We start from the raw sequence: 19,778 nt of genomic DNA, 5'->3' as shown, positions 1-19,778 counted from the left end.
CCACAGATACTTGAGACTCCCACAGAACACTGTTCTGGTTTCATTAACTTTACCTGCCAGACTTCGTTCAATCCTTAGAGAAAAACAAACCAAAACAAAACAGCAGTATACTGTACAGCATCTTCACAAATATGAAGATTTAGGAATGAATCTTATTCCACTCAGCAACCACAACCTGCATTCAGCTTTTGCTTTTTATTCTTCATTGTAAATACTCTCATCTTGCTCCATATCACCCAAATGAAAAGAACTTTCTCACAGCAGCATCACCACCAGCTAGCGTGAAGAAACTTTTCCCCACGCAGGAGTGAAGTCAGCGCTGGTTTTCATGAAGACCACTGAGACTCGAAAGCAAGGGTCCCATCGCAGCCTCCACAATACTTGTATTTTGTCTTTTTGCATTAAAGAGATACAATGGTCTTTATACATATCTTCAGTATCCACCTGGAAAATGCAGGACTGACTTCAATGTCCTGGTACTTCTGGGCTGAAGGATATACTGTATACCTTGAAAGGTACAGGACGGCCTCAAAACCACATGAAACAGCCTGATATCCAAGCCAGCACCTTTACATACAGGAAGAATTATTAAAGCTGTTTGCTTTGCAATGCATCATTCGTTAGCCTGCTCTCAGCAGTTTACCAGAATTTCTAAGTGAACTCCTGCAATGCTAGGAATTTGCTTTCCTTTATAAATGGGTACAAGCACCAGAAAAAATACAGAAGAACCATCTAAAGGGGAGATCGCCTGGACAAGGCAACCTGAAATCAAACCAATGACATGCATGTTCAAGTGACTCATTTCTGTTCAAACGCCAGAGAAAAAACAAATGACATGGCTGAAGACAGACAGCATTACCACAGCTCCTTCATCCAGCTCCCAGCCCCACCGGCTGTGTCAGTGTCCAACTGCTCAGCATCTGCAGCAGTGGAGAGAGAAGAATAAAGGCATTTTACCAAATACTGCACGTGTTTTAAGAACAGAGTAACATGGATCAGCTAGATTAGCATTCACTGAAGTACTTCCACAGCCTGGTACCCAAGAACTTGCCACCACCATAACACAGGGCTTTTACTGGCCAAAATGGAACAGCATGCTTGATACTGCATGCAGAGGCCTGGGCTGACTAGAGCAGAGCGTGCGGTCACAGAGATATGCCTGGGCAACAGCTGAAAGACAGGACAAACGAGTGGATTCAACCAATGAGTTCAGCAAGACTCAGTCTCAGTAGCACTTACCGTGCTTATCCTGTGTTCAGTGTCTAAGATCTAAGCCTAGAAACTTGGCAACAGAGCCAGGTACAGCAAATAATCCTCACAAAAGCTCTGGAGTATGCCACACAGGTGAGCTCTGCGCTAAGTTGATGAATGAATTAATATAATAAAAAAGTGATAAAAACAGATTTCACAATGGATGACACAAAGTGCACAGAGAATTTTCACAAATGCGTACCATAGTCTTTAGGCATCTAGTTAACCATTCAACTGTAAATTCAAATTTTATAATTCGGCTATAACACTGCACTTATAATACACTATGGCTGCTTTTCTGCTCTCTGTTTCTACCCAGAGATAGCTAATATGATGTCCCAGTATCAAGCAAGCACTCACTACGATTAAAAATATATATCAATAAATTCTAACTGGTTAATGCTTTAATATTGATTATTAAATATCATAAATAATGTTTTAATAAGATGTCAAAACAGTAGAAATCATGGATTCCTAAGACAAATCTCCATTAGGAAATGACTGAATCCATCAATAGTAGAACTACTTAACTGTAATCGGGTTCGATTACAAGAAAATCAAGAAAAGCTGAAGTAGACCACCAGATACAATAACCTTCCCTTTTACAAAGAAATAGCAAAAGCACTCTTTTCTGAACTACTCAGTGTACAGCATACCCTTTAATACAGGCTTTTTTTCCCCTTCTCTTCCTCTCATACTATATATCCAATTAGAAAAGCAACTGTACTGCTATATACTGATTTTGATTTAACACATGAGTTTTCTGTAACTTTGTAGAAATACACACCTCTGTCCCTATGAGCTTAGAAAAACTCAAAAAAAGATGAAACTCTGTTATTCTCCCAACCCCAGTCATCAGAAAGTACCTTCAAGGTAAGCAGACCAAAATATACTGCAGTTCTTCCCATGGCAAAAAAAGCCTGAACCCTCACTGGAAGGCAGCTGTAAAAGGTTAAACGTACACATTTAATTCAGGGGGAGAAAGATACTCTGGAATTTCCCCACAAGAACAGCTCAAGAAATTCAGTTTTACTTCTATCTTGGAACAATGCAGCTGATGGAGTCAAGCACACACGATCATACTTTGAACATTCACCTAATCCAAGGTGGGAAGCATCTCTTATGCAAACTTATTATGCAAATAAGATAATCCCCAGATTCCCCACTCAGCCATTTAAGTGAAAATACCAGAAATGGCCCAACTAGAATCAAAGACAAGCAAAAATAAAGACACGCACATATCTTTCTTGGATTCTGAGTTCTCATTTTCTTCCTCTCTTCCTCAGTGATGACGGGCTGACAAATAGAAGGAAACATACATCCACCTCATAGTTTTCCATACAAGTAAGTACAAAAAATCAAGTGTTTATTGGAAGTCTGCATGAAGGCACAGATGAGCTTGATTACAGACACATCGTAACAATTACAAACATATGTAAACACCTTGAGATATACAACAAAGCAATAATACAGCTAATACAGGAATAAAATGCAACCTGCTAAAAAAAAAAAAACCCCAAAACAACTGCTTTATATCTGAGGTTCATTCAATGATAAGCGCCAATTCACACCAACACAGTGTAATGCTTTTAAACTCATCACTTGGATTCATGCTCAACAAATCTGCACGTTGACCATTGTTGTTAACCAGTGGATTTATACATTTGATCTGAATTTGAACAGGCTTCCTTCGCTAGGATCAGGAAAACACAGGAATAACCAGCTAGATACCCACCAACCTATTATGAGGCTTCGTAGATTCTCTAAAGAGACAAGAGCAATCACCAAGGTGTTGAAATGAAATATAAGCTTCAGAAAAGCTCAAGGATGCGTGTTCCATTTTCACTTGCATTTGAGGAAATTGCTGTATTTCTGCAGGAAAGGAACAGTCTACAGCTGTCAGGTGATTATTTTCTTCCTCCACAGGAGGCTTAGATTTCATCTGAAATACCTGCCAAAACAAAAGTCAGCAATCACAAACTAAAGTGCCTTGGACAGCTTAGGTTTTACCATTAGAATAAAACACCTTTGTTTATAGATACATTAATACCATGAGAAAACCCACCTTTGCATGTAGAAGACTACTTCCAATATTTCTGTGGAAAGGGGAATTGCCTTTTTAAAATTTTTTATGTTTTTTTTTTTTTTTTTTTTTTTAACTTAGAAACCAATGGCAGGAACTTAGAAAACTGCAACACAAAACTTTTTGAAAGGAAATAACACAGGAAAAATAAGTAGTTTTAGCACAGGCGATTCCCAGGCCTAGCCAAAGAGTACTCTGAGCAGCAACTTACTACAGGGACACACAGTTTTCTCAAACTCAGCCATCTCTTCAAACTCCCCACTTCTCCTCTACAAAAGCTTTATAACCTCTGGAGCCCAGTTCCAATGAGGAAAGGCTCCTATACAGGCAATACGTGCAGAAAAAAAAAAGAGCACAGCTACATTTCTCCTGACCCTGCGGCCACATCATCCCAACCTAAAGATGAGGTAGTACTTTTCTTTGGAGCCTAACTGACCGAACATGAATAAGCACTATTCTCCCTAACGCAGTAGCTGGCTGTTAATGCAGCACCCAACTCTATAGTTTTATCTCCTCTTCAGGGCACACTACTTGTGCCAAAACACAACAGCTGCTTAAAAAGAAATAAAATAACATAAAAAAGTCATGATATGAGCACTTGAGCTCCGACTGCATCGTAAAGGCCACGGTCTGGCATATTCAGGGACTTCCTCCCACCCACAAAGTGGCAGTGACTCTTAACCTCTGTTTGTACTGGGACTAGTGGTTATTACACATGAAGGATATCCTGAGCACTCATTACAGTGAGATGTGGAATTAAAAAAAATTAAATGATTTAAGAGCTCTACTCCAAATCCAAAAAGGGCTGGGAGAGGAATTCAGCTCCTCAGGGAACTGAGGAAACCAGATTGTCTCTATGCATACAGTCCATTTGGTAACTAGGAGCTCCTCTTCAAGAGCACAGATCTTTCCCCTCAAGGAGCTTGTTGTACTATATGCATGTATTATAATTTTATAGCTTACACTCAAGCAGTCTGGTTTCTTACAAGATGGTTTGAACTGGAGAAATATGCTCTGCATAGTCCACGCTCTGTAGACTCCCAAGGATCAAAAAGAAATAGACTGCCATGGCTGAAACAAAAGGGAAACATCAAAAAGAGTTGAACAGTAGTCAAACTATGCTGCTTGTAAAACTAAGCAATAGGATCAGAAAAAGCACTACAAGTCTTAAACAAGGTCCCTGGATGCATCCTCTTAGTAAACAATAATCAATATTGAGGATGAGAGACTGTGTTCTTCGATTGACAAAGTATTCAAGGCTCTTTTATTTGTCTCCGTGATCAGTTTCCATTTATTTAACAAAATATATGGAGTCTATAGTGTCTCCTGTCAGCCGTGCAACTCACACAGATCCCAGCAAGCTTTGTTTTTGTTGCTCCCAAGACTGCATTTTTCATTCAGCTGAAGTGCAGAGGGATTCCACCCAGGCAGACGGGTTCCTGAACACACACATTTGAACAGGAAAGGAATCCTGCTGTTCAGCCTCAGCACAGCAATTACCCGGAGAAAAGCACTGACTTTCTTGAAAAACTCTGGTAGTCCTTTCTGCCCTTGGGAATATGCTCTCAGAGGAGTACATGTAATTAAAACAATCTTATCTGGCTGTTAGCTGGAAAACTCTCTCTGAACAGTCCCACCTCTTCTTCCAATGAACTTCTCTGGAACAAATTGTGGATAAAATAAATTCTTAATGCTCTACAGAGCATCAGCTGCATTCCAGTGTCCAAGCCAGATCCCTTGAGAGAAAAAGTAAAAAACCAAACCAAAAAGCTGCTTGATTGTCAGAGAGAAAAGCACAGCTGAAACAGCTAAAAGATATATATATTTGTTTTAAACCTTCAGCTGTAAAGGGGTACACTCACAAAATGCTCATCACAGCTAAAAATTGCTTCTGTAGCCTTACACAACTACTGATGATGCAGTGTGGAACTGACAGGCATTGGGGACGAAAAGGACAACAGAAACCCATTCAGGTCCTTCTGAAATAAAGAGTCCAAGCACCTAAGTCCTCATAGTAAGCTGGACCTCACTGCCAAGTGAGTTTCTCCAGTCTACAGGAGATCTGATAAAATCACAGCTGTGGAATCATAATTCATGACTATAATTCACAAGGAAAACTGAAAATCCATTTATATTTATTAGGAGATGGTTATGCACAATTTCTCATCTTATTCAAAAGGTCTACAAATAGAGTTTACCACTTCTGATTGCAAGCAAATGTTCATTCAATGTTCTTAGTTAGGTAAGGCCAGTTCAGTGCCTTGTTACACTTTCAAGATTCAGTATACATTTGTCAGTTCTTTACTTTCCTCTGGTAACAGTCCCACTGGAATAGTAAGGAGAGTTCACTAAGACACTTTATAACAGCAGCTGAACTCGGGTTACACAAATTCAGTTTTGGAATATGCTTTAAATGTAAATTAGTCTAGGCAATTTTCCATTTTATAGTCTTAACACTGTCAAAGGCTTTCCCCCCCCCCCGACATTTACACTACCATCACTGTCAGCTCGCACTCAGTAGAGCTGTAAGTCCAAAGATCTCAAAGCACTTCAGCAAGGAGGGCACTGTTGCAAGTAGCGGTATACTTGAGCTGGAATCCTACTTAGAAAGAATGTATTTGTTTCTTCGTCTTCTGTTTACAAAAGGACAAGGGTCAAACTAAACCAATCCTGCCTTGACCTCAGTCCCACCTCTGCCTGCCTGTAACTTTCTCCCATGCAATCCTACCACCGATTCAGGAGCTCTGATTCATCACAATGCTCACAGCTGAGCTTCCTCTATGGAAAGGTGAGCACCTGCTATGGTCAGTTATTTTCAGATGGAAGCACTGGGCAAATTTCAGGTCTGCCACAATCTTGAGAAACACTTGATTGGAGATTCACTACCATAACTAATGTAATTTGATAATGGACTTGATCCCATATTGGTTTGAAACGTGTAGTAGACTATATATGCATTTCTCTAAATCCTCTCAGAGATGAAACTACGTATCTACAGTGAAGAAATTCTAGTTTTGCCTTAAGCAAAACCTTTTACAACATTATTTTAACTTGCTATTCTGATTTAGAGCACTAATTTTATAAAGATTTTCAGTTTGCAATTCTTACTGAACAGGTGAGTGGCAAACATGAAAATATATGTACAAGTGTTAGTATACTACCAATATGCTGTACTTCCTTCTTGAAAATGTCCTTAAGAAAGCATTAGGCATGTCAAACAAACTTTTGTAAACAAAAGATAAATTACTCATGTTGCTCTGATTATAGCCAGATACATATTCTCATAAAATAAACATTCTTTTGTCATTTTCCATGGCCCACATATCCATATATATGAGGTAAACTACTCAAAATCAATAATATATAAACCTCAGTACTCAACAGGAACCTCAGGAAAAATGTAACTGAGCAAGATGTCAATATCAAGAAGTGACGCTATGTTCCACTGCAAAGTGAAACCAATTTATTTGTGCTGAATGAATGGAAAGAATGTATTCCGAATACATTTCTTTATACATTGTACCGGCTTAGGCTGCTAAATAAGCATTCATTAGTGCCATGTTGTGCTACTTTCTTGTACTCTGCTTCTACCAAGCAATACAACATTTTGGCTGTTGTGCCAATATATTCCTATATGCTCATCTTATACCTTATTTTCTAACAGACTTTTGAACATTTAGAATACCTGTTGAAACTTTGCTTCAGGGGAATCACAATTAATATATTTTTAACAAGAAAAATGTTATCATCAGCTGTTCTTTACAATCACATTGCCTTCTGCAGCAAAAAATCAAAATCAAAGAGCACACTTTGATCAGCGATCAGTAACCTGTGGGCAGGACCACACTTACCGAAGTTAATTGTGACAGATCACACAGTATGGGCAGCTTACAGGTTAACACAAATGTCAAGTGAAATCATCAAATGTTAAGGTCCACGAATTGTACATTCCACAGACTCCAACAAGCCAGTTCCCTCACTGTAAAATTCAAACTGTACCATACGCTTGAGGTGCTTTTAAACAGGACAAGTATGGATGTATCCTGTGTGCTGAATTAAGCTTATTTAGTACATAATACAATAGAGTATGTGTCTTGGGCACTGATTGGGGTGTCTGACTCACTTTTGCACGAGAAGCTGTTATTTCCAATGACTGAAACATAGTGCTGATTTTCCATAAGCTTGGTAAACACTGTCATATTTCAGAATTTATCATCAAGCCCATCATGCCTTTAATTTTCTGCAAATTGTCATGAAAAAATATAAAAAGGTACCCTTTCATTTTACAAACCTAAAAGCCAGGAAAATGAAGCTTTGGAGCCAAGCAAAACGACATAATGCCGTATTACCAAACAGAGTAGCAAATGTTCCAGCCAGAGAATGGACATACATGTAGTTCAAGTAAACACTGATGGCAAAACTTTGTTAAGTTAGTGTTGTAGACCCACAACACTGGCTGCATTTTATACAAACGTTTACAACACAATTAACAGTGAAGCCTAAATAACCTCAGTGCAAATAAGTCAAATCCAAATATGCCAAGGAAGCCTTTGGCTTTTAGTAAACTGCTCCATGTTATGAGTCCACTTCTGACATCAGACTGCTGAGCACATGCACTAAGGCTGAGAGGAGGGATGCACTGAATGTTGAAAAGTGGCTGCCTGCGATGCTGCGGGTTGGACCGGAGGTTGCACAGGAGGTGGAGGTGGTGGCGGAGGTGGCTGCACTGGGGTCTGCGTGTTTGGAGAAGGAGGAGGAGTGGGACGTTTAAATTTGTCGGGGCTGTTACTTCTTCGCGGTGAAGGCCTCTGCAGAACAAATATTGAAATTATGTTTAACACACTGCTGAACAACGTTAGGTGCAAGTCCTCTAATCAGTGTACTGAGCTTGGCAAAGGGGAAAACAAAACAAAACACACAAAAATGTGAACCATTATGTGGGAAGAATCCATTTCAGAACATTGCAAGAATCAAAATACAACTTTTACATAAAATCAATGTTACTCTGAAACAGAGTAGCAAAGGAAAGGGGAAGTGCTTTTGAAATCAAACGGAACACGCATTCCTTCCTGTCAGCTTGCAGGAAATGAGCACCAGACGTACGTCCTGAAGTCACGTTTACCTACGAAGACCAGCAACCCAAAAAGAAATGAGAGATGTCGCAGAGACAGCACCTCCCAGTTGCATTTGCCCACCCGGTAAGTGCTGATGAACACTTAACTTTACACTGCTGGCCTATGAAGTGGTATCTGAGTGTGGGAGAAATGTTTCCAGTGCCAGAGAGTGTGCTCAGAATCTCTGGCCTTCTGAAGGACTCTTAGCCTGCACACCAGAGCAAGACCAAAGCATAACACAAGTTGTTCTTTGGAGAACAAAAAAAGAGATCACAACCCTTTGGGCTGCAGGAGTGAAGCAGTTGTTAGAGAGCTCCCCCCTCAACAGAAACCACAGGTTTCCAACAACCTGCACACTTAAACACAATCTTAAAACCCACATACCAGTAGGGGGGGATGAATCTTCTTTAACGTTAGCAATGTAATAATATAAATTACACTTCATAACACAGCTTCTGCACTTTTGCAAAAAAATGCTCACCACTTACCAATCCAGCTAGCTTTAACTGGAACCTCATGGTATGACAAAGCACCCACCCACCCACAATTAATAATCAACCACAGGTGATCAGCTCTGGGGAGAAGCATGATTGCAGTGCTGTATCAAATGTAATACAGGAAAATCTATTCTGTAATGGAGATCAAAAATGAAGAGTCAAGAATCAAACTGCAGTTTAGTCAAATAATGTATTATTGTATCTATTTTCCTGCAAAACTATGCACAATAGATTAATGCTCTATGTAAAAAGCCAAGGGATTTTTGACAACTGACTGATGTCTCACTTAAAACCATTTATTGCATTTGTGTACATTTAAAAACATGAAGGGACCTGGTCTCAGTATCAAGAGAAAGCCAAGAGCTACTTATCAACACCTTTCTCAGAACAATTAGTATTTTGTCCTAAAGATTACTTTTTTCATAGTGACTCAATGTGACACCAACTAACTTAGAGTTTCAGACAGAGTACTGAACAGAACAAGTTCCTTAAAGAAACTTATTTATAAAATTAGGTCCCAGGTTTTCCAGAAGCATAGAGATCTTCCTGTGACTAATTCATGTGACACATGGCAGTGGGCTGACCCAGGAGCAGGATTCTGTCTTCCTGCTGAGCTCCAGCTTCCTTCCTGTTCTACCCACCATTGCAGCGTTCCCACCAATCTTTGCTCCATGAAATGAATAATTACATTTGTGTGCTCCCCTAGCTGATTTTACATGCAGGCATACTTTAGCATTCTATTAAAAATTCTACTGAAACATGTTTTCACATTTGAAAGTGACAAGTATATGCAAAAACCTTGCATGATATTTACATACTACCATACCTGTTGAGAAAAATCAATGTGGTCTTGATACAACAACCATAAGTTATTTTGCCAAATGGTTAATATTTAGGCTCTGTTCGCTCATTAAACTCCACAAATATTTAGAAGAAACACAATTAAGTCGAAATGCATCAAAAGGAAATAAATCCAGTTGAAAGATACAAGAAATCGCCCTAACAAACGTTTATATTAACTTTGTTCTTTGCCAATGAGAATATAAAATAAGAGTTAACTGCCTGTTACAGTGACATGATGGTAGCATTGAGTGTCATCCTGAAGAAAACCTGACCTTGGAGCAACCTCAGATGACTCATCCGTCAGATGGTGGAGACTAGGAGAAAAATGAAAGCAATGTTTTTACTTCCTGGGACAGGTTTAGCAGCTTAGAACATCACTTCTCACCCCCTGCCTGCTGATCCATAAGATGATACCTATTACTGTCCTTAAGATGATAACACATCCTATTATTTTGCAGAAAATAAGGTTCTCCCAAAAGAATCAGTTTCTGAGGGGTGAAGAGGAAAATCAGGGTTGAAGAAAGCAGCAATAGATATCTTGAAGTAAGGAGACAAAAACAAACATTTACAAAAATGTTTTGTTAAAAAACTTAAGGGCAAGCAATCACAACTTCTAATAAACAAACTGACACTGGTAACAAGCATCTCCTATTTTAAATACTTACTGTAATACCATGGGATGGTCCCATGTGTTGCACATGAAGGCCTGGGGAATTGTAGTAAGACATTCCAGCTCTAGTCAGTGAAGTTGGTGGTGTGAAACCAACTGTGTGACTTGCATATGACAGACCTAAAAATTGTTACAACAAGATAACATCAACATTCTTGTTTATATTACAAACTGAAGTGTGAGGTTTTTAACCTTTTTTAGTTCTGAATTAGTAATACGTTAAGAAATGGTAACTGCTGCCAGATAAGACATCTAAAAATATTAATTGTACTGAAAAACGTGATGCAAAATTAAGTTCTTTTCCTGTAGTAAACTAACATATGTTTCGAAACATATATTAAACAATGTTAAATGTAACTTCGCACTTAACATAAACACTGTAAGGCTTAGTTTTAGTCCACAAGTGTTTCCATCCAGCCTTCCATTTCTCCTCAGAGAAATGAACAAAATACAGTCTGAAGCAGCAGCGAGGTTGTGCCTGGAGAAGCCATCGAGCACTGAGCCACTGCGAGTTTCCACAAAGAACATGGACGCAGGGGGCTCCTCCAAGACCTACCACACCTGCACTTAGGCTGGTTTGCCTTGGCATTTATAGGCAGGGACCTAAAGATCTCTGGGGCTGTGACATTAAAACATTCTGAGATTAGTTGCTAGCTGGACTAGGCTAGCAACTAACATTTAAAATTACAACTTGTTTTATCCACATTAGGGAAAGGCTCATATTCAAAAGTACAGATACCTCATTCTTCTATCTAAATATTTCCTTTCTGTAAGAACTATTTTATAAAAATACAGAGTACCTGTATAGCCAGTAAAAGCAACTGCAAAACGTTTAAAGTTCAGACCTTGAAATGTTCTGAACATTTTGAGTATTTCTCAAAACACCACATTTTCCAAAACCTTTAGCTCATTATTGCGTTTTGACAACAACACCAGTGAGGTAGGAGACAAGACTTTTCTCAGTTGTTTAGTATTAGAGGCTAGCAAGTGCTTTGGAGAATTATGACCAAAATGTTTCTAAAGGACTATTAAGCTTTTGTAACACCACATGGGATTTAACAGTTTTCACACTTCTTCAACACTAAATCAAGGCAAAAAAGTGCCACTGCAGCTACAGTATGCACCAACACCCAGCTCTGTCCTCAACTGCATGATCTGTGTTTGTAACTACAATTGATGAGACAAGATCTTGGGGGGGGGGGGAAGGAAAAACAAAACCCATGTGTCAGATCACTAATAAAGTCACAAAAGAAAACATACTCCCCTTGCTTCCTTCCATTCGAAGTTCGATTCTGTTACATACCCAATGGATGTCTGGTGCAAATTAAAAGTGACTCCACTGGAATAGCTGTCACTTTAGAGCAGTTAAACAATGCAGATTAACAAAATTAATCTGTTTTTTTGACCCTGCAATTTAATTGTCTGTACAGCACATGTTTTATAACTAAGTGCTTTGTAAGCACAAAGAAATAAACCAATGTTCAGGCAGGTGACAATGTGTTGCAAGTCAGAGACAAGAGCTCAGAACAATAAAAGGCAAAACTCTTTAAGTCACTTTTGCAACATTGCAATTTGGACTGTTTCTAGATAAACCAGCTTCAAAAGTTTTACAAATGCAAGTCTACATTGGCAGTCAAAGAACCGATAGCAGAGCAGTGCACATACATGCAAGGTAGCTCATCTCTGCAAACAAAGCATGTAACAGTTTATCTACACTAAAGACTAATTGGTAATTAGACTAACTAATCCCCAGATGTCTAGGAGTAGCAATACTTCCACAGTCTTCAAAGTTCCATGCACTGTGCTAGAAATCTCAGCAGTATCTCAGCCTGGAAGACTCCTCAGAAGCAGCATCTGAAACCCTTCAAGAACCGAAGGCTCTGGGATTCATTATCCAGAATCTGACCCATTAAAGCTGACTGGTTACCTGTATAAATGAGAGCATTTCTGACTGGTTTCAAATTATGTTTCTACAAATTCAGGCACATCATTTGCCAAATGAAACATGCCAAGCCATACAATTATTTAATGCAAAATATGACTGTTGTATTTTTCTGTGCTGATATTTTTGAGAGTGTCTTACTGTACTAATTTAGATATAAAGTACTCTCAAAAAACTATTTGTTTTCATCCATTACTACATTCAGATATCCCAGAGAGCTGTACAAAACTCCCTATTAGTTCTCTAACAAATTGCTAGTTGTTCTTCTCTGAAATCTGAAACTTCCCAACTGTGGATATTAATTTATAAGATGTGAAGGAGAGTAACGTAGCTGCCTCTGCAGGAGTGCTAGCCTGCAACATTTACTGTACCAACGTAACCAAAACTGTGAACTCTGTTAGAGATGATCATGTCAGCTGTGCTATTTTTAACTCTACTTCAGACTGTGTTCCAGCATAGTCTGGGCTGTAATTCCCACTAGAACACAGCATTCTTTGGTCAACTACTGATGGGAAGTGAAGTCCACAGGGAACAAGGAATGTGCTTCAGCCCCAATGCAGGAGCAAATGGACAGGGGGCTCCTGCACTGACACGGCAGCATCCAAACTGAGCGCATTTCTAGGTAATCTAGCATGCAAGCCTGTTACGTTACCAGACAATTTTTCCTACACATACTTGTAATTATAATCACTGCGGGGACTGCAGATAAAATGTGCAGTTGAATATTGCATTATGATGAAGGGTGCACCTGTATAACGATGAACGTCCACAGCAGTTACTCCTGAACAGCTGTTAGCACGACTATGTTTCTCTACAACCAGTTACAGGAAAAGAATAAGAAAACACCTCGCTTTCCTGGTAACATATCTTGTAAAACACTGAGAGTCAAGTGATTTGGCTCATTTCAGAAGCCAATAAACCTTTTGAAAAACTCTATCATCACTCTCATCTCTAACACTGGAACATGGCATCTGGCCATGGCTGGTTTTCACACGTTTACTCCTTCTGAAACACCTGGATGAAAACTATTTTGAATCCTTCTGAAAGACTGAAGTCAATCTTGAAAATTAAAGAGTTTAAAGACATTGTATAGGTTCTAGCAGACCTGTGTAATAAAACAGCTCAATCCCATCTTGCAGAATGTGTCAATATAGAGCACATCTCATTTGCCCCTACTGTAGGGCTCTGTCTGACAGGTTCTAAGGCTGAACTTGGAAAGCAGGGCATGCAGGATCTGCTTCTTTATGCACAGGTGAGTTTGTGATCGCCATATAACATCCACGGCCAACAACTTTCAATACATATCCAAGTGCAATTTTAAGGGATTTTACATTTCAGAAAATAAATATGTTCGTAACACAAATACACTTCCTTTGATTTAAAATACATTCAGTAATTACAAACTCAGGAAAGGTTAATTTGCTTTTGTTATGCAAAGTACTAGAGACAGGAACTCTTAATTTTATAGTTATTGTTTTACAATAGAAAATGACAGAAATACAAAAGCCATTTCTCTGGTAAAGAGAAAACAAAATTGACTTTTTTTCCAGCAGGTTCAAGATTAGACTTCTATAAGAAGTTTTTATTCAGAGCACAATAGCAGTCTCATTACTAGTTCATCACCAAACTCTGAACTATACATCTTGTTGGGAAAGAAAAAAAAAAGAGACAGAGAGAAAAAGACAGCAAAAAAGAAATAAAAGTTCAAGTGATAGCTACTTAACTGACTTCTAATATCTGTTCACAGTGTAAAACAGAACCATCTGAAAACAGGCTGCACTAGAAGACATCTAAGGCAAAACTATTATTTGTGATTTTTTTTCTCCAGACTAGCTTTGAAAGGCTACTGATCCAAATACAGTAATAGGGCACATTACTATGTGATGCATACAATAATTTTAGAAACTGGGTTCAATATTTACCAGGTGATATAGGTCTGCTAGAACTTGGTGAGGGTGTATAAGGGATAGGACTGGACACAGTGCGAGGTCTTAATCCTTGTGCAGACATCTCATTAAAATATCTAACAAAAAAAGGTAAAGAATAATTAGATCAAACCTTTTAAGATGTGCCACGTTTTAAATGTTTCGCTGTGTTTTTTTTCAATTCCTATAAGAGTCACATTAGATTAATGAAGGACCAGTCACCTTTAGGAAGTCATAACAGGAACTTTCATTGTAGCTGAAGGCTCAGATACTGGTTTAATTTTCAATGGAAATAGCTGGACTTATCTTCGTTATTTGCAGTTAAAACCATACAAGTTGCATACGATTAGAATAGCACGTATTAAGGACAGAGGTATAAATCATGTCATCCAATCTGACCTATACTAAATTCTTGCATTTTACACATAATTTATACATTGAACTCAACAGCTTGTCTGGCTGGAGTGTATCTTTCAGAAGGGTACTCGGCACTAGTCTGAAATCATGAAAAGGGGCAACAAAAATAATTAAAGTATCAATAACTTGTTCCAACAACCGATCAGCCTCACAGACTAAAACATGGCCTGTTTCCTACTTATATTCCACTGGTCTCCTTGTTTAGCCATTTGCTCATTGTGTCTTTTGCCACTGGAACAGAGAAACATTTTGAACCTAGAACTTTCTCCCACTACAGACACTTCTAGGTTGTGTTGCAAGACACCTCCCACACTTCACGGTGCCAAAATGAACAAGGCATTTTTTCACACCTGTAATAATTTTAGTGGTATTTATTTGTACTTTACTCACTGAGTACAGTGAAGCTTCTTCACAGCCATCAAGTGCTATATAAAAGAAGGTAACAACTGTGCCAATTGCTCCTACTTGCTCCACTTACTGTTTATATCTCGAAAGTAATTTTATGTATTTTTTCCCACAGCACCAGGCTGGCAGCTTTCAGGCTGATTTGCTTATGCTCTCTACAACTAGAGTTTTCAGTCATTGTCTGACCAGAGGTTCTGCTGCCCACTTGCTCCTGCACATATGGTCGCAAACCAGTGCGCCTGGGTCTATATTGTTACTTTTAGCTGTGTTTCTTGACACAGCAAAGCAGCATGGAAAATCAGCAACCTAACAGCCCTTTGACTCTGCCTTGTCTCCCCTTCTACCACCAAGTTCTCAGAAATTCTTAGTAGCTACATTTATTTCCAGATCACAGAAAAAAATACACAACATGGAACAGCATTAAAAATATTCCTATTTGATGGAACTCACAATGATGACTGCTTCATGGTCTGTGAGCCAGTTCATAAAACTATTTGAATGATGTTTTCATAAAACATCTTATTAATTTTTAACTCGGATATTCAGTTACTAAGCCACAACACCTAACACAGGCAGTACAGTGTAGCGATACCCAAGCTGGTTCAAATTTGCGTAGATCAGGTAATAAAAGTAGCTGCAATAGAGAACAATGGAAAAATAACAAACTGCCCAATTAAAGTTTAATAAAATGTAAGTTTTCTAAAGAGCTACCAGTGGCAAGGTTAGTGAAACTGAACTGACTAGGCTCCCTCTGCAACACGCAGTAACTGGTAATGCAGAGAGCAAGGCTGTGGTCTTTATGATTTAGCTGTATTTTATTCCACATAAAGACAACTTTCTTTAAATAATCCTAGTACCTGGATCACTGCTACGGAACAGCAGCACACCACTAGTACGCTTCCTGGCTGCAGGTATTTCCTTACTACTCCAGAGAATAGGATGGAGGATTGAGAAGACAAAGCTATTGCTAGTCAGGAGGAAGAAGTTTTGGGACAGTTGTGTATTTTGCACTCAGTAAAGCATCTCCATTTACAAAAAATAAGTATAATGGAATCACAGAATAGTTTGGGTTGAAGGGACCTTCCAAGCTCATCCAGTGCCACCCCTGCCATGAGCAAGGACATCTTCCCCCAGCTCAGGTTGCTCAGAGCCCCCGTCCAGTCTGGCCTGGGGTGTCTCCAGGGATGTGGCATCAACACCTCTCTGGGCAACCTGGGCCAGTGTTTCACCATCCTCAGTGTAAAAAATTTCTCATGTCTAACCTGAATAATGCCAGCTAACAGAATGCAACTGAAAAAAAAGGATATCTGATCTATCACCACCATCATTTTCAGGAAGACAATGTAAGCTGACAAAAATTTACATTCAGAAATCATTACTGCATGTAGTTCCACAATTATTCTGCATACACAGTTCTCTTAAGACTAACCACTCTAGTACTGGTTTTGTGCTTCCTTTTACCTTGTACTACTAACAAAACAAATATCTGTTTTGGAGTGATTTTGTCAACATGACAATGACATTTCTTAGAAGTACAGAATAGTTAATCAAATTTTCCTGCATTTTATTGATTACTACTACCTACAACTGGTTGACAAAAGAATTATTAGGATACTCTACATTTTTGCATTAATACTGGTAATCCACATAGAATTAGATTTTGACTGGATTTCCATTATAACGTAAATATCAGCAGGAAAGATTAGGCTAATAAAAGTAGATTCAAACACCAGAATCCTGCGTTTCTAACAATTTAATTTAGATAGCATTTACTACATCTTAATACCAGATGCTACTGTAATATATGTCAGTTGCCTCTTATTTCACTAAAATGAAACCACTACCTTGAACTTTAAGGGTGTTCCTTGAAACAAAATACCTGGTACTTTGTTTCTGGGAAATGATGGCTTATAACAAATATACTGATGATCCAAGAAGAAGTATCTCCATATCGAAAGAATTTTTTTAAAGGACCACTCTAAATCCAAAATAATGTAAACCGGTACAAAATAATGAGCATTTGACAAAAAAAATAGGAATGTTTATTCGAAGTGTACTTAAAAACCTCTTTTAAGATATGACACTGTCATATGACTATGTCGTGAGAAAACACTAAAAGGCACCATATTAAACCATGACAGACTCAAGACTGTCTGTAAGGTCAGTGCAAGCACTGCAGCTTGCAACACAAAAAAGAAAAATCAAGGATGTTATGGTTTGGACACCAAGGACAAGCCAACAGTTCTGGAAATGCTTCCTCTCTCTAAGGCTTTACACAGTATCCCCTTGTATTTGGCTGAACACACTTTACTTTTCACAAAGGAAGAATTAGCCCCAAGTAAGGACGCTGCTCCTGCCTCACAGAATTCCTTGCAGTTACGAAGCTGGGGGCAAAACAAAGGTACTGTGATCAAATTACCCTGAATCTCAACTCCACAGCTATACTTATTTCAATATACATTATAAAAACCTTAAGTAATCTTCAGATACAAATATTTTCTTTCTGTTAAAACTAATGCAATTTCTGTTCAAGTTTGATACAATCCTACTGAAGATACTCCTGGAATACTGGATACTCCATGCTGAAATTTGACACCTATATTAAACCCATATACAAGTTATTTCTATAAATACTTATACTTCTTTTTGAATATTATAGAATAAGTATTGATGAATAAGCTCAATGCCAACATATCTGGAAAACACAAACCTTTCATCATCCATTTCTAAGCTGGATTCACTTTCTGACAGTTGCCTGCAAAGTGCTTCCCTACGTTCCATTTCCCTCTGTAATTTTCTTTGAAGTCTCAAGTTTTCCTCTCTCATATGTCGCTCCTCTTCTAAATATTGTGCCATCTTCTCTGAATCTGAAATTCAGAATTTTGTTAAAATTTTATTAAAATTCAATTTCACAGACGGGCAAATACGTTGTGCCTAATTTTACTCCAGTACTTCGAGAAAGACAGTGTAGAAAATGCTCAGGATGGATCACTCAAAATTCTCATCTCTAAGCCATTAGTTCAAAGCCTAACTCAGGACAGTAAATACTAAAAGAAATTATTGGTTGACAGCAATTTTGGAAATTAAAGGTAAAAAGCAAAAAAAGTTTTAAGTATTTGCTTAAATTAATTCGATAAGGAAGGGGGAAAAAAGTCATTAAGAAAATAATACAAACACAACCATAAAGACGAAATACAATGATTCCTGCTTCATTAAAATAACACTAGTCCACATTTACAAAGATCTTACTGAAACATATAGAAGGAATTATTTAAAAGGTATATTTCCGTTTTGAAGGAGGAGGCACAAAACAAGTTCTGAAACCCCAAACACCCAAGCTCATATTAAATTTCTACCTTGTATGTATTCTACAGCATTCTTTCAATCACACATTTTATCATAGAGACTGACCAGAAGAACATGCATCGATATTAAAAGCCAACAAGTGGTACTCTCTACAAAGAACAACTTGCGTTTGGAATTCTAAAGAGGTTCAGCGAACATCACTTAAATGGTCTGGTATCACATGTGGGCTATTTAAAGTAGTAAAACCAAATTATGGAAAGCTACAAATCATTTTGAGAGATTATTTAAATAAAATGGAACATGTGCTTCAGGAAGACAAAATGTAACACCAATATCAGAATTTAGGGAGCATATTTTATTAAGTGTTTATGAATAATGCTAGAGATTCCCTAATGACCACGTATTGCAAATGCCAAAGTGAAAACTGTGTTTCAGTTTCATCTTCTGCTTGCAGGCTGTTTGCAAAGGGAAGGAGTACTTTTAAACCTAGATCTTATTTTCAATGAGAACTAGACTTCGAATGCTTCTAAATTTTTACTTTAAATCACTATAATTCAAAAAGAAACCACTTAAAAATAATAAAGAATATTGAAATTAAAGATTCATTACAGATCTGTACAAAGAGTACTTTAAATCTAAGGCCTTGCTCTTGTTCTGAAGTCACTAAGTGAAGGTTGCAGTGCAGACAGAACTGGCAAGTACGGAGATGAGCAGTCCTTATCTGCTTTTAACTGACACAAATTACTAATATCGTGAACTCATGCACAAGGTCTCTGCAGAAGACCACTCTCCCGTCACCATTGTCTTTAAGAAGGCCGCTGCCTCCGCAAACTATTTCTTTAAATGAGGGCTGAAATATTTCAGTTAGCCTGTCAAGACCAGCACGCTACAGGGGGAGAATATTGCCTATTTCCCACTGGCCTGCATTATTCTGTCTATATGGGTAGGTATCTACTCAAGGATTAGCGTTGAAAAGATCACAGGTAGACTCCAAAAACCTCTCCGGCAGCTGAGAGCAGGTACTCAGAGCTGCAGCCTTGTCTCTTGAAAGGCAAGGCAAGAAGGATTTCCACTTCTGGTCAAGGGTCCAAGATGCTTTTCACAACAGAAACACAAGGACTTCTACACCATTATTCATTCTCTCCACCTTCACGATCTTACATAGGTAAGAACAGAGTAAGATTACTCGTTCTACTACATTGTGACAACAAATAGCTGCCTGAACAATTAGCCTACCACAGCTCCAAACAATCACTTAAAGGTAGCTGCAATCATTAACAAGTTAAATTCTTACATACAACTGAACTTTATTTTGGTAGTTAATT

At 38.3% G+C, this 19,778-nt stretch overlaps 1 protein-coding gene across 2 annotated transcripts in view; it reads right to left on the bottom strand.

The window, feature by feature from the left end:
* Positions 1–3,367: 3,367 nt before the first annotated feature.
* The window catches only part of CCDC6 (coiled-coil domain containing 6), a 51,894-nt gene continuing 35,483 nt past the window's right edge, over positions 3,368–19,778 (bottom strand). Inside the window, exons 6-10 of one of the 2 annotated variants that reach the window (XM_065843283.2) lie at positions 17,858–18,014; positions 14,323–14,423; positions 10,454–10,578; positions 10,061–10,102; positions 8,008–8,142 (exon numbers count right to left, since the gene is read on the bottom strand). In XM_065843283.2, the coding sequence (XP_065699355.1) occupies positions 10,082–10,102; positions 10,454–10,578; positions 14,323–14,423; positions 17,858–18,014 (404 nt within the window). In that variant the 3' untranslated portion in view covers positions 8,008–8,142; positions 10,061–10,081. Of the gene's footprint in view, positions 8,143–10,060; positions 10,103–10,453; positions 10,579–14,322; positions 14,424–17,857; positions 18,015–19,778 lie in introns of both variants that reach the window. The other variant, XM_065843282.2, reaches the window with a different exon arrangement.

The sequence above is a fragment of the Patagioenas fasciata genome, chromosome 8 (genome assembly GCF_037038585.1).
Source record: "Patagioenas fasciata isolate bPatFas1 chromosome 8, bPatFas1.hap1, whole genome shotgun sequence".
NCBI lineage: Eukaryota > Metazoa > Chordata > Aves > Columbiformes > Columbidae > Patagioenas > Patagioenas fasciata.
The sequence above is the reverse complement of the archived record's forward strand: the minus strand, read 5'-3'. Positions and strand labels throughout refer to the sequence as shown.